General features: G+C 43.3%; 1 protein-coding gene across 2 annotated transcripts in view; it reads right to left on the bottom strand.

The window, feature by feature from the left end:
- NUP214 (nucleoporin 214) overlaps positions 1–11,336 on the bottom strand; it is a 100,779-nt gene extending 89,443 nt beyond the window's left edge. Inside the window, exons 1-9 of one of the 2 annotated variants that reach the window (XM_065878688.1) lie at positions 11,226–11,336; positions 8,789–8,984; positions 8,015–8,166; positions 6,805–7,003; positions 6,059–6,129; positions 4,766–4,829; positions 4,197–4,300; positions 2,426–2,532; positions 1,702–1,768 (exon numbers count right to left, since the gene is read on the bottom strand). In XM_065878688.1, coding sequence (XP_065734760.1) covers positions 1,702–1,768; positions 2,426–2,532; positions 4,197–4,300; positions 4,766–4,829; positions 6,059–6,129; positions 6,805–7,003; positions 8,015–8,166; positions 8,789–8,984; positions 11,226–11,270 — 1,005 coding nt within the window. In that variant the 5' untranslated portion in view covers positions 11,271–11,336. The remainder of the gene's footprint in view (positions 1–1,701; positions 1,769–2,425; positions 2,533–4,196; positions 4,301–4,765; positions 4,830–6,058; positions 6,130–6,804; positions 7,004–8,014; positions 8,167–8,788; positions 8,985–11,225) is intronic. The other variant, XM_065878689.1, reaches the window with a different exon arrangement.
- Positions 11,337–13,842: the final 2,506 nt, after the last annotated feature.

Raw genomic sequence — 13,842 nt, 5'->3', positions numbered from 1 at the left:
ATTGGAATAGGTAGAACTCAGTCATGTGGCCACACCTAAGACAGTACCAAGACACACCTAGTACCTAAGACACACCAAGACAGTACCTACGACACACCAAGACAGTAGCAGAAAAATAGCCCATCATTTTAATGTTCAGAAGCGAAACAAATTTTAGGTCATTCTCCTGGTTTTCTTAGCAATAAGAAAAAATATTTAAAATTAGCAGAATTCTGTACTCACTTTGATTAGGTGAATAGGTAACTGACCCATATTCAAAATTCTCTGCATCCTTTTCTTATAATCCTTTACAAAATGCAGCAGAGGCACTAAAATTTGGCTCACGTTTTAAATAAAACATTTTATTGATTTGGTTTCCTGTAGCTTATTGAGTTTTCATTCTCTCTTATTCTTTAAGAACAGCTCCGTATGTTTTTAGTTTGTCTCTGCCATTATTTCTAAGTAGTCTGCAACTGTACCTCTGAGCTTCTCTTTGACCTGAGTTATTTCAGTTAGTGACTTCATATACATGTATACATATTTGCCAGTATTTTGCAGTTTTGCTTTGATGGTTTAAAACTGTGTCATTATCCAGCTTTATTACAATGTCAGAAACAGTGCAATGTCATTTCTACATCTGACTTGATATGATCAATTTTTCAAAATGTTTTGTGGGGCTTCCCTGGTGGCACAGTGGTTGAGAATCTGCCTGCCAATGCAGGGGACATGGGTTCGAGCCCTGGTCTGGGAAGATCCCACATGCCGCGAAGCAACTGGGCCCGTGAGCCACAACTACTGAGCCTGCGCGTCTGGAGCCTGTGCTCCGCAGCAAGAGAGGCCGCGATAGTGAGAGGCCTGCGCACCGCAATGAAGAGTGGCTCCCGCTCGCCGCCAACTAGAGAAAGCCCTCACACAGAAACAAAGACCCAACACAGCAAAAATAAATAAATTAATTAATTAAAAAAAAATGTTTTGTGGCTTCTGGGAAAAAAAAAGTTTATTCTTGATGTGTACCCAAATTTAATACAACCATTACCTGGCCTTTACTAATTATGTAATTAAAGAAAGAAAGAAAGAAAGAAAAGCTTCCCTTTCATTGTGTCTCCTGTGTAGTCACTGTGCATAATCTACCAGAGCTCAGGAGAGCTTACCACGATGACTTCAGCCCACCCTGGCCTGCAAAGAGCACAAAGGGGAAGAAGGGAGATGGGCGCTTAACCGCACAGGTGCTTTTAGCTTTCTGGCAGTTTTCCAAAGTCAAACAGAAAGTATTTCAGATGAGTCACAATTTGGTTTGATTTGCATGTCTCTCTTCCATAGTCAAGGATGGGTTATAGTTAACCAAATAGAAGAGGCAGGTTCAAGTAATAGGAAGAAAATAAAGACGGTTGAACAGAACAAGGCAGAAAAAACCTCCTACACATCCAGGTACACTCCTATTGGAGGCTGATTCCTAGTATGTTTCCACACACAGTGGATACATCCTAACCTAACAGAAGGGCTTTTGATGACATTGAAGGAACGGCTAAATCTGACACCCATGTTTGTCCAATGCAATATCCAAGCCATTTGATCCAGGGCTCTTGGTCATTTAAGCTGTGCTCTCATCCAGAAACTCATTAAAAGGGATGTGACTTCATCTAAATCTTAACTTCAGTTAAACCCCTCCAAAATCTTTCTCAGAAAGGTATCACATAAAAGTGACAAAAGAGAGACACTTACCTGGCTGCTTTGTCGAGCAAGGATACTAACTTCTGTTGAAGCCGCAGATGCTGCCAGCACTAAATCCCTTCAAAGAATAAAACCGGAAGACCATTAAATTCAAACAGCAACAGTTGTACCTTGACTTGAGTCACTGGTAGCATCTACAAGGCTTTCATTGGGACGTGAAGGAGAAAAGCAAGGTTTTCTACCCGGCTGAAGAAAGGTAAGAAGATTTTGGATGTAAAGCTTTATTTTTCAGTTCATAGGCTAGAGCCCTGGAGACTCAGCCAACTGCCTCCCTACTTAAGACAAAGGAGAGACATAACAGAATCAAGTCAGAGTTCCCAATAAATATAATACCCCCCTGTAGAAAGAATAATCTAATTAGAGGAACAGAAGCTTTGCTTCAAGTCATCTATCTTATAAAGGGACACTTCTGCTCAGAGGGAAACTTCAGTATGTTCCTTAAATATCAGTATTTTCTTAAGCCATCACCGGAGTTAATGAGAAAACGGGATTTCTAAGTTTAGTATGTATTTGAGCTAAATAATTCAAGACTGGGAAAACAGAAGTAGTAGTCAGAAAGGCATTATCTAGCATGAGCTGAAAACATTCGGGGTATCTCCAGCCTCTATTTTCCTCCCTTACAGAAAGGAAACAAAACAGAACAAGCAGGACCAAGTGACTCAGGGGTGACCTGACAGTGAGGGCAGGTTGTACCCTCCCTGGGTACGCGGCTCACCATTCTTCAATGTAGCTGAGGTAGTAATGATGCTGCCTCTCTGTACAGCTGCCGTAGCAGGGCTCCATAAAGTTCACAAACACTTCTGGGTGCTTTTCTTCTTTTTTCTACAATGAACAGAACGAGAAAAAAAAAATCTCATGGGCGATTTTTCTTGAATCCTACACAGTTAAGAATCTCAAAAGATAAAATCATTTAAGTTTTATGAGAAAATTCATTCAAAATATATAGACACTATATAAAGGCAGCACTGAGCAGTACAAAGAACAGAAGCATTGGCCGCTGACCAAACTGAATTCAAAGTTTTCTGTCACTTTAGCATGGACAGATTACTCAACCTCTCTGATAATGTTTTCTCTCATGTATGATGGACCTAAAAAACCTACATCAAAGGCTGTTGTGAGATATGAAAGGATACATATAAAGCATCTAACCCAGTCTAACACGGAACATAAGTAGTATTCAATAAATGCTAGTGTTAATATTATCCCTGGGAAAAGAAAATCTTAATAATATCTTGAAATAAGGCATCTTAATAAACTTATTTTTAAAATTCAATATTGTCAGGAACCCAAAAGAGTTAATAAAAACAAGGCACTTTTTTCTCATATCAGATTGGCAAAGATTAAAAATGGTACCAATGCATATTGACACACATATTGGGAAACTGGTAATTCCAACCGTGGTAGGAGTACAAACTGATACAACTTTTCTAAAAGATACTTCGGCAGTGTTTTCAAAAGCCTATATCAAAAGAGCATATACTGCTTGACCTAGCAAATTCATTTCTAGGTATTTACCCTAAAAAATAAACATAATCCCATTAAGTGCACATAAAAGAGTGTTAGTATTCTTTAAAACAGGGAAAAACTGAAAGCAACCTGAGTATCCAACAGTAGGGGAAGCGCTAAATAAATTGATTATCTGCCCAAAAGCAAAATTCAGATTTACTGAGGTAGAAAGGTAGTTGCCATTTACTAAGTAAAACAAGGTTGCGAAACAGAATGACTAGTGCCACTCCCACTTTTGTTAGACTTTTATGTATGTATTTAATGTTTTTCTAGACTTTGAAAGTTAACATGATTTGGAAATATAAGCCCTGCCTCATTTGCTGTTTTTAATGCCACTGCAATTTAGGAAGACAGTGTAGATCTTATTATTCAGGTCCTTCTTTGTCCTTCAGAATACTCCCTCCCTCACTCAAATGGCTCTTCCTCAGAGGCCTTCCTTGACCACCCAAGCTAAATCACACGCCAGTCATCAACCACCCCTTACCCTGCTTTATTTCCTCCATCACCCCTATCACTCCTTGATCCGACACTTGTCTGTGGACTAGCACGTTCATCCGAATGCAAGATCCACGAAAGCAAGACTTTGCCTTGGTGGCAGCTGCGTTCTCAGCTTTAAAGCACACTGTGCAGGCATTTGATAAATATCTGATGAATAAATAAGTGAACGAATTTTGAAAATCAAGGTGCTTTCTTGCTTCTCTAAAATGTCTTTATCACGTTAACATCTGCCACAACTCATAGTTTGCAACTTAAGCAAAGTAAGTTTTAGGGCTTTTTTCACCTTGTGACTCAACAGTAGAACATGCTCTAAGTGAACACCACCATTTCGGTCCCTAGGCTCCCAGTGCAGCATTAAAATCTTACACCTCAAGTTGCACGACCACTGCCAGCAAGAAAAGGAAACTGAAGCCTAACTGCGAACTTTATTAGAAGACTTCTAAAATTCTCAAATAACAGAGACATCCTTTTCATAGACATACCGGGAGTAGAGCCATCACCACATCGGGAGCAGTTTCCAAGGTCCCGTCTGCAGCAGCATATACTATTGTGAATTCATATGTACCGATCCACAGCACATCCAGAACTGAAAGACACACATCCTAATAAACCATCTTGTGCTTGGAATAACCCCTGTACATTATATTACCATCTCATGGATAAAAAAAAAAAATCCAACTCCTATAGCTTTTAAAAAGGTCCCGATTTCACTAACTAAATACAATTCACAAAGACTCAAGAAGCCCAAATTCATCCCAAAGTGGTATTTTTTTTTTTTTCTGGTGGATTATAATCAAGGCAAATAATGAAGAATTCTAATTAAAAAAATCAGGATCCATTTAATGTCATTTACCAAGAGACACAGGTGTCTACCAGAGGATTATTGTTACAGCGACTTAATTAGCTAACTGAAATAATGGGAGTTTTCATACAGGAGGCACCAACACTTCCCTGATCAGGTATGCAGGTACATCACATGATCTGAAATTTCTGCAATACGGACATCACCTCATTAGAGGTCAGCCCAATAAGAAAAGCAGATGTGTGTTACCTCTGACAGGATGATCTGCCTCATAAAATGGAGGACAAGGAATGACTTTTTTCTCCTGCAAAGTCTGAAAGAGATTTGAAAAAAAAACAGAGTCGAATGAAACAATCCCCAAACCAATGAAACTGTCAAATCCAATAAGTTCCCCTAGAAACCACCTAAGTCTCATCTCCCCAGCCAGGAGAGAATGAATACAGAGACGAGTGGATGCCCACTTCTAGAATCCTACCCTATGGAAACACTCCCAGCAACGGGATCAATGCAGGTGGTGAGGATGCTCAATGCAATACCACTCAGAGTAGCAAAACCACTCACACCGATACAGATAACCATCAATAATGGAACAGAGATATTCACAGAGTGGACTCCTATGCAGCCATTCAAAAGAATGAAGTAGCTCTATATGTAATGAGCTGGGAAAAAAAGACTCCAATACACTTTTTTTTTGGCCGCAGTGCACAGCATGAGGAATCTTAGTTCCCCGATCAGGGATCGAACCTATGCCCCCTGCAGTGGAAGAGCAGAGTCCTGACCACTGGACCGCCAGGGAAGTCCCTCCAATACACTATTAAGTTAAAAAAAAAAAAAAAGCGAACAATAAAATTAAACCAACTGTATTAACTTTTCTTTTTTTTTTTTTGCGGTACGCGGGCCTCTCCCTGTTGTGGCCTCTCCCGTTGCGGAGCACAGGCTCCGGACGCGCAGGCTCAGCGGCCATGGCTCACGGGCCCAGCCGTTCCGCGGCATGTGGGATCTTCCCGGACCAGGGCACGAACCCGTGTCCCCTGCATCGGCAGGCGGACTCTCAACCGCTGCGCCACCAGGGAAGCCCTGTATTAACTTTTCACAGGCTAATGCCCTAGAAGAATATGTACCAAATGTCACATAACAACTTTTTGTGATGACAAAGAAGAAACAAAACCTTAACCTCAAACCTATTCCACCACATCCACCACTTTGCAACCCCTCAGAGAACAGGAGGAATACACAACAGCACAGGCCTTGGCATTGCCTGTGAACCCCTCCTTCCCATTCGGGTGTGACCAGATATATATGGATTCTTTGTCCATTTACACTGAAGAATATTCATGGATATCACCTCTGGAAGACCACAGGGGAAGCTGACAGAGTGGACATGCAACACTCTTTCCTGTGTTCACTTGTGTACTGACAGATTTGTTGCAATGAGCGTAAATTACATTTTAATAGAAAAAAACAGCAAAGATACTCCCAAACCACCCCCAAAACAGTGGGTAACTTAAGTAAAAAAGTTCTGAAGTCCAAGGCAAGACTTACAGGAAGATACTGGACCACAGTTCCATTCTGTTTCCCCACTGCCAGCTGCTTTCCTTTGGGGCTCCAGCAGACTGGGTAAAGAAGAGAATGCTACCAATTAAAAACTGAATAAAATGGAGCAAACCAATGAGATCTGTACCAAAACAGCTACATAGTAACCACTTCTTGTTCCTCTGTCAGTCCATGGAAGACTGTGGGATCATCCTTACTTGGCACAGTGAAAAAAGAAAGATCATTTCGATGATACAAGCCAATTGTGATTTATCACTGGGCCACTGAATCAGCTGTTAAAAATGCTTTTTCAGTGGAGTACTGCCCAGAAAGCTGTAAAATACAGAAAACTTTGTAGTCTTTAGATAAAACAAGGAGAATACAGAAGGTTCTCAAATATCAAGATGTCATTCTCTTGCTCCTGTTTGATATTTTCTAATGCTTTTCCTCAAAGGTACAAATGACTGTGTCAGAGTACGACCCTTTTAGATCAAAACAATTATTCTCAACAACACAGTTCTAAACCAACTATACTAAAATATTTCTTTCTCCAGAAAACCCAAGCACATTCAAGTTAAATAATGTATGCTATTTGGCTTCAAGGGCATTAACTATGGAAATAAAAAACACTCTCTCCACTTCTACCAAAGAACAACAAATATGACAAAAAACCCCATTTGCTTTTTTTCCAGAGATTAAATTTTAACTAGATCACCATTACCATATGTTACGGAGGAGAAGACTTTATTACTCACCAGATGTTACTCCCACTGTGGAAGGAAGAGTCGCACACACTTTCACTGTCTCTGTGATCTGCAGGACAGCAATGCTGCCATCAGCCAGGCAAACTGCCACCATGGAGGAAACAGTAGGGTTCCACTTCATATCGATCACCATGCCTCCTGCATCTTTCAGGAGCTTATGATACGCAAACGGGCGTTTCTGCTGTTTGGCCTTTTAAAACACATGCCCAGAAGCAAAAATAAATTAGTAAGTACAGAGACATTTCATAGTCAAAGAAAATTACTGAATGTGCATGTTTTCTCGAATTACGGTTCACCTTTCTCCACGACCATGAAAAACAAACGCAGCTCTGCACAACAGTCTATTTTTTACAGACAATTTTAACACAGCTTTGAAAACGGCAATCAATCGTTATAGCGTACTCAGAGGGACTCGCAACAAAGGAATACACAAACGCAAAACAATCCGTAAAGAGCAGACACTAAATAAAGATCTGGGCTCTGCTTCTTAATACTGCTGGGCCCTTGAATTTTAGAGAGCTCGCATCTTAAAATATTATACCTATTTTAACTGGTATGCAGAAACCACCAAAGCCTTCAAAATTCCAAAAGAGCTTCACTGAAGATTTGTTGTGGAAGGTTAATGAAAGATTATTGATATAAAAGGTACCCCAAACAAACAGACACACAAGAACCCCAAATACTTAAACTCTTTGGGCCTGTTTCTCTACCTATGAAATGAAGATGACAGTACCTACTGCATAAGGCCATGAAGGGTAGGCATGAATGAGAACAAGGCATGTCAAGCACTAGTACAGGGCCTGGCACAAAGTCAGTATAAACACTCAATATTATTGACTATTATCATTACTAAACGGCCTGGAATGGAAGAACACTATATTAGGAGGCCAGAGATCCAGGATGTAGGAACTTCTGACATAACTACTAACTCTATGGCCTTGGGCAAGTCACCTAAGGGTCCCTGGGCTCTGGCTGTCTCATATATAAATGAGAAATGATAACATCTTGGGGCAGGTGGTATTATGAAATAATTTCTTGAAGTCACCTCTATCTCCAAAGATCTATGATTCTGTAATTAAGGACCTTTTAAAAACCCATATTTTAATCTAGAAAAAGAATTCAAAGGCCAACCAAGAACTTCTAGGTTATGATTCAATACCAGGAAATCTTCTTAGGTCCCTACAGTTTGCCAGCAGCTTACCTCATTTGAGAAAGTGCGAACATCAAAAAAAGCAATAATGGAACCATATTCACTGGACATCATGCACACGGAAAGTGTGAGGTTATCACAACTCAGGGCCAGGTGATGTATCGGGAATTTCATAGGAACTAGCAAGCTCTGAACTTTATCAACTATGAAAACATAAAAAAACACAAAGCAGAAAATGGAATGTTCTAAGCATAAGCCACAAACTCTCTATTCAGGTCTATGTAAAACAATTTTTACATCTACATAAAAATATGCACACACCCTGATAACAAGCTGTACAGATAAATCGTAGCTTTCTTACAGATGTATGATGTTGCATTAAGTATCATAGGGACTCTTCCTCATCTGACCTGAGAAAACTAACTGTGGCTGTAGCCCTTGTTGAAAACAGTGCCCTGTACCGTATTTTTGCAACAATGCTCCAAAGAGCACACATTCCCATTTGTTTGGATGGCGCTGTTGTGACAACTAAAAAGCCACGCGATGAAACTCTTCTCCCAGGGAGCTGGAACTCAAGTTCAACTGAGCATGGCACAACGGTAAGCTGTTCTTCCCTTTGAGCTCAGAGGGGCAGCTCTTCAAAAGAGAAATACCATGGACCAAAGAGAACACCCAGGAGGGCTTCCAGAAGCCTACCTAGAACTTCCTCTTCTTTGGGGTCAATCTCAGGACTAACAGCAGTTTTACTACTAGAATGATTTCTTGTAAATCAAGTGACATTAGCACTTCACTCCTCTATCACGCAACACAAACCAAGGAACTTACCTATCTTATTGGGATCATCTCCAGGTTTATTCTGAATAAGAAGAATTTTAGTAGGAAAAATCTGCAACCCACTGGCTCCACCAGCGAAGACCAGGCCATACTTGTTGGACACGGCAAGCAGATTCGAGCGTTCCTTGGGCAACTCCTCGGGGGAGTCAAAGATTCTCACCTTCTTCAGGGCTCTAAACTGAAAATCCTGTGGTGCGGGGTCAAAGTAAGATCAATTCAGGGAAGACAGGAAATTAAATCACATCTGTCATTATTTCAGTACACCCAATTCCAGTACAACAAAATATACATTACCCTGAGGGTAAGGGCTGTGTGGCTCAGTCATTTCTAAGCTTCCTGTGATATTGTGGCACCCGGTATAGTGCTTATTAGTATTTACTGAATAAATTAAATTTAAAAAATTCTTTCATGAAGCCTTCCTTGACTAACCCAGATAACACTGATCTCTTCCTTTTCTGAATTCCTAGCTAATTTATTGTCTGAACCACCACACAAGCTGCACTTTTTTATTTACAATCTTGTCCTATTTCATGGTATGTCTTACGATACAGAGTAGTGCTTAATAAATTGTTGTTAAATATTGAAAGCATCACTCAACTACCCTGTAAGCTCAAACTACCAGTGCAGTACTCAACAAAGATACATGGAGATAATGGCCACTGAATGGTAACCGAATCCCAAACTGGCTTACCTGCATCAGACACTAAACAAAACTCCCACCACAGAAGAGGTCAATCTCTTGGTGTTCAAGACCTATAAACATACCTAGATGCTATGAGGACATCTAAAATCAAGTCCAAACCCCTTAACACAGGCTATAAGGCCAACATGGCTTGCCTCGTCCACTTCCAGAGCCTCACCCCACAACACTCTGCTTCCCTCCCACAACTGCGCCATCACCTCTGCCACATCCAGGGCCACCTCCACCCCCCACCTATTTCCAGTTTTCATTTCCTCCCATTTTCATGGTCCTTAGCCCCTCAGGGCCTGGGAGCCTTCCCCAACCTCCTGTCAATGTCTGATTCATCCAGTCTTCCATGAATTTATTGATCTGCTTTCAAAGACTTTTCAGTGTGTACCACTTCTTGGTAAAAAGAGTTCCATACGTTTACCAAGCATTATGTTAAGTTGTGTTATATATATATATATATATATATATATATATATATACACACATTTTTTTTTCTTCAATTCTAAGCCTATCTTTAAGTCAAGGTTTTGGTGAAAAGAATATGAATCTCCTTTCGCTTACACTCTAAAAAGTGTAAAAGCCAAAGACAGCCTTTCTCAGCCTTCATTTGTGTCCATTTACGGTGCTTCATCCAGGATCCCTAACACACCCCACATACTAATTTCCTTGGATTCAATGTTTAATACATATTTGCTAAAAGATTAACTGAAATACTCTTAATTCCAACGGAGTATGGTGATCAGAAATCCACACGGCTTTCCAGATCAGACCACAAAATTTTCAACCTTTTTTGTTAATTCGCATCCTGATAATCCCAAATATCCTACTTGGGTCTTGTAATCAGAAACTCAAAGGGAGGCCATCATTTTCTAAGTCTGTGGTTCTAAAACCTTTTTATCCTTCTGCTCCAGCATATGAAATATGGCACACTCTCACTGGGTTGCTCACCCTTGGCGGTGATTCTCAAGAAGAACGAGAGCATCACTATTCTAAACATGGTGTGGATTACTACTCCCTAAAATGCATTTCAGTGATTTGTTGTTCAAATGCCTAAAATATTCCTACAACTTATTTCCTTTCGGGTGTTTACAACCATCATTTGGATCACCTGGCCCTCTCAAGTCTCCTGACTTCAGGCTGATTTCCAGTCCCGAAACAGCCCTCCGATTCTAGTTAACTAAAGCCCTTGTAGGATAAGTGATGAATCCTGGCTCTGCACTAGGCGAGCGTGGACCGCCTTACTAGTACAGCGAGAGAGGAGGGTCTTAAAAACAGTAACAACAATCTGGTTTTCAGCCCGCTTGTCAAATGCGGCTTTGGGTAAGTTACTTTCCGAGCCTCAATTTGCTCCTCTACATTAACAAGTATTCCGTGGGGTTGCTGTGATAATTATCAGTGCCTTGCACAGTAAACGCTCAATAAACAGTAGTTAGTACCACTACTCCAATCACCACATTAAAGGGGCTAGGATAACTCAAGAGGCTCGCACAAGACCAACAGGGGACGCGGAAACCGCATTCGGTGGGGTTTTCACGCCGACTGCACTGAAGAGCGCTCCAGGACGCAATAATGAGAATTCTGAAAGCGGCAAATTGTTCAAGCAGGAGGCGCGGGATCGGGGGGGGGGGGGGGGGGGGGGCGGGGCGGGTCAGCGGACATCCGAGCTTCCCGGGTCAGCGGGGCTCCAAGGCAACACCAGAACTAAGGAAGGGAGGGAGGCCCCGGCCAGTGTCTGACCTTCATCTCCCGCTCGGGGATCACGGCATCCATTTCGTCTCCCATCGCGCCGCCCTCGACAGGTCAAAGCAGCTACCGCAGCTGCCAGCGTCCTTGCAGACACAGCCCAGGCAGCCCCCAGGCCAACTTCCTTCCCTCAGCTCTAGCGGCGCGCGGGCATGACGCACTTTCCGGCGCGCTTTGATGACATCACACGTTTCGGGCCGAGGGAGGTGGAGGGACCGTCTAAAGTCGCGAGCTCTTCTGGCCGCCGCCTCCCATTGGCCGGCTCTGACAGAGTATGGGGCGTGGCCCGGCGTCTTTGCGCCTGCGCCCGGGAACGTTCAGGTGCCGCTACCGCGTTTTCAGGTGGAGCGCGCTTGCTTCCTGTTGGTTTCTCACGCTGGGAAGTGCAGGCGTGAGTCCTCCACGTTCGTTTCGTTGAAACTTCGCGGTAGTCTTTGGATGTAGGTGGTTATTAATAGTTCCGATTTCAGAGGAGTTGGGAACTTGACAAATATTTCCAAGGGGCTGTAGCTTCTGAGAAAGGCTTTACAGGAGTGTGGAGGAAAAAGGTTCTCAGAAAGTCGGGGGGCCGGGTTCTCGCCAAGGAGACCCTTACGTGTCTGAAGGCTGAAAGGGGATATTAAAGGGCCCCAGCGATCAGCTTTGTTTATTCGTTGGAGTAACAAGCCTGGAAACTGCGCGAAACACTGCGCAAAGACATCCTAGTCACCTAGCAGTTATCATTGCCATTTAATTGACGAGGCAGCTGGGAGCGCAGAGAAGTTACGAAAATTCCCCAATGCCCCTCGGTCAGAAAGTGGTGAAGGCTGGATTAGAATTCAGCCTTGCTGATTGCTGGCTATTACACAGTCCTACGTAGAGATTTTTGTAGTTAAATTATATTATAAATGCTCTAGGACAGAGATTCTTAACTTGGAGACCATGGGTCAGCTCCGGGGGGGGGGGGGGCGGTGTATTCTGCCACTTACTATTTGGTTTTCAGGAAACTGCTTATCTGCTCCAAGCCTGCTTCTCATTTATCAAACTAGGATGATATAATAGAACCTTACTCATGGGGTTGCTGTGAGGAGTAAAGGCACACAGGACACATTCAGTCGTGTCACTATATCAGCTAGCTCTTCTGAATTTGCTGACCCCGGAACCACCCCCAAAATACACCAGTCAAGACGTTGATAAGTTTGTCTGTTTTATTTCCAGTCCAGTACCACACATACTCAACACGCACACGCACACACATACTGCATCCACTTGAACTTGCCCGACACACTCCTTCCTTTTGAATGGCAGGGACAGAGCCATACTCGGCAGTCCCCAAGCTGCTGGTTACATTAGTTAGATTTGGTCTTTCAGAAAGAAGACAGCTGAACTCCTAGAAGCTGAGCCCTTAGCCAGAGAAGTAAGAGTCCTAGAGCTAATAGCCACAACCTGAAATACATGCAGACCACCACCCCCTTTCCAGGGACCACTCTTGAGACCCTCTCCCTCTGGAAGTTGAATTCCAAATGATGAAGGAGCTGGTAAAGTTTCCCCAGGACACTCCCCATCCAATGAGAGAACTCTTTTCCTGCCCTTTCTAGAAGCTGGGGACACACCCACTTGCTCTCCTCCCTTAAGAAGGTTTCCTGCAGTCTTGTAAAGTGTGTAACCCGCTGAAATAAGCCTGGTTGGTTCTGTCCTCCTGTCTGAGTGAGGTACAGATACACTGACTATGATGGGTAGTCAAGGAAGGCATTACCTTGCTCAAAGGTCTCAGCCTGTCCCAGAAAGGAGAGGCAGTGGGAAGGGGTGGAGACAGGCAATTGCTCATCTAAGGATCTCAGGAGAAAAAAAAAAAAAAGGCAGGGGAGGGAGTGGGGGTGAGAGTTTACATTTACAAGGTGGAATGTTCTGCTGGGGTTTAAACTTCAACTAGGCTTATGCATTTGAAGTACCTTCTTAGGCCGAAGATCAGCCAGTCGTGGCCAAATAATCTCGTTCCTGAACTGGTCGAGACCAGTGGATTAACCCAACCCGGCCGTTTCCCCATCCCCTACCTGCCCACTCCCTGCAGCTGCTGTAAAGTCAGCTCCTTGGCCTTGATTACGGGTCAGAGGAGTCACAGGAAGCTCCCAGGGGCTCCAGCGCCCCCCACAGCTCTCCGCTTCAGGTTTGTGAAGGCTTCTCCAAGACCCTTGCCCAATGTTGGGCCCAGTTAGGCCCCCCAGGATTGCCCTGCAGTCACCTCATATCCTCCTCTTTCCTAACTTTCATCACCTGGGTCAGACTTCGCCACTAGACTCTAAATTCCATGAGTCTGTCCGTTTCACTACTGGGTTCTTAGCTCTTGGCCCATAACAGGTGGTTAATAAACATGTTCAATGGATGAGTGCATCTAAGTCCTGAGTGGGCGGGGGAGGGAGTCCAGAATACAGGTGGGGTCAAGGCTGGGGTCCCTGCTGATGCTGCCTCAGAGGCACTGGGAAGGGTGAATCCTGGCCCAGGGCCTTGCCCAAGGGTTGACCTAGGAGACTGCCCCTCTCCGCCCCTTCCCTTGTTTTCATCACTGACTGAGGCATGGGCAGGGCATCTGAACACCTGGGCCCCGGTCCGGATCTTCCATCTCCAGATTGAC

The sequence above is a fragment of the Phocoena phocoena genome, chromosome 6 (assembly GCF_963924675.1).
Source record: "Phocoena phocoena chromosome 6, mPhoPho1.1, whole genome shotgun sequence".
Lineage (NCBI taxonomy): Eukaryota > Metazoa > Chordata > Mammalia > Artiodactyla > Phocoenidae > Phocoena > Phocoena phocoena.
Note: the sequence above shows the minus strand (reverse complement) of the source record. Positions and strands in the feature narration are given on the sequence as shown.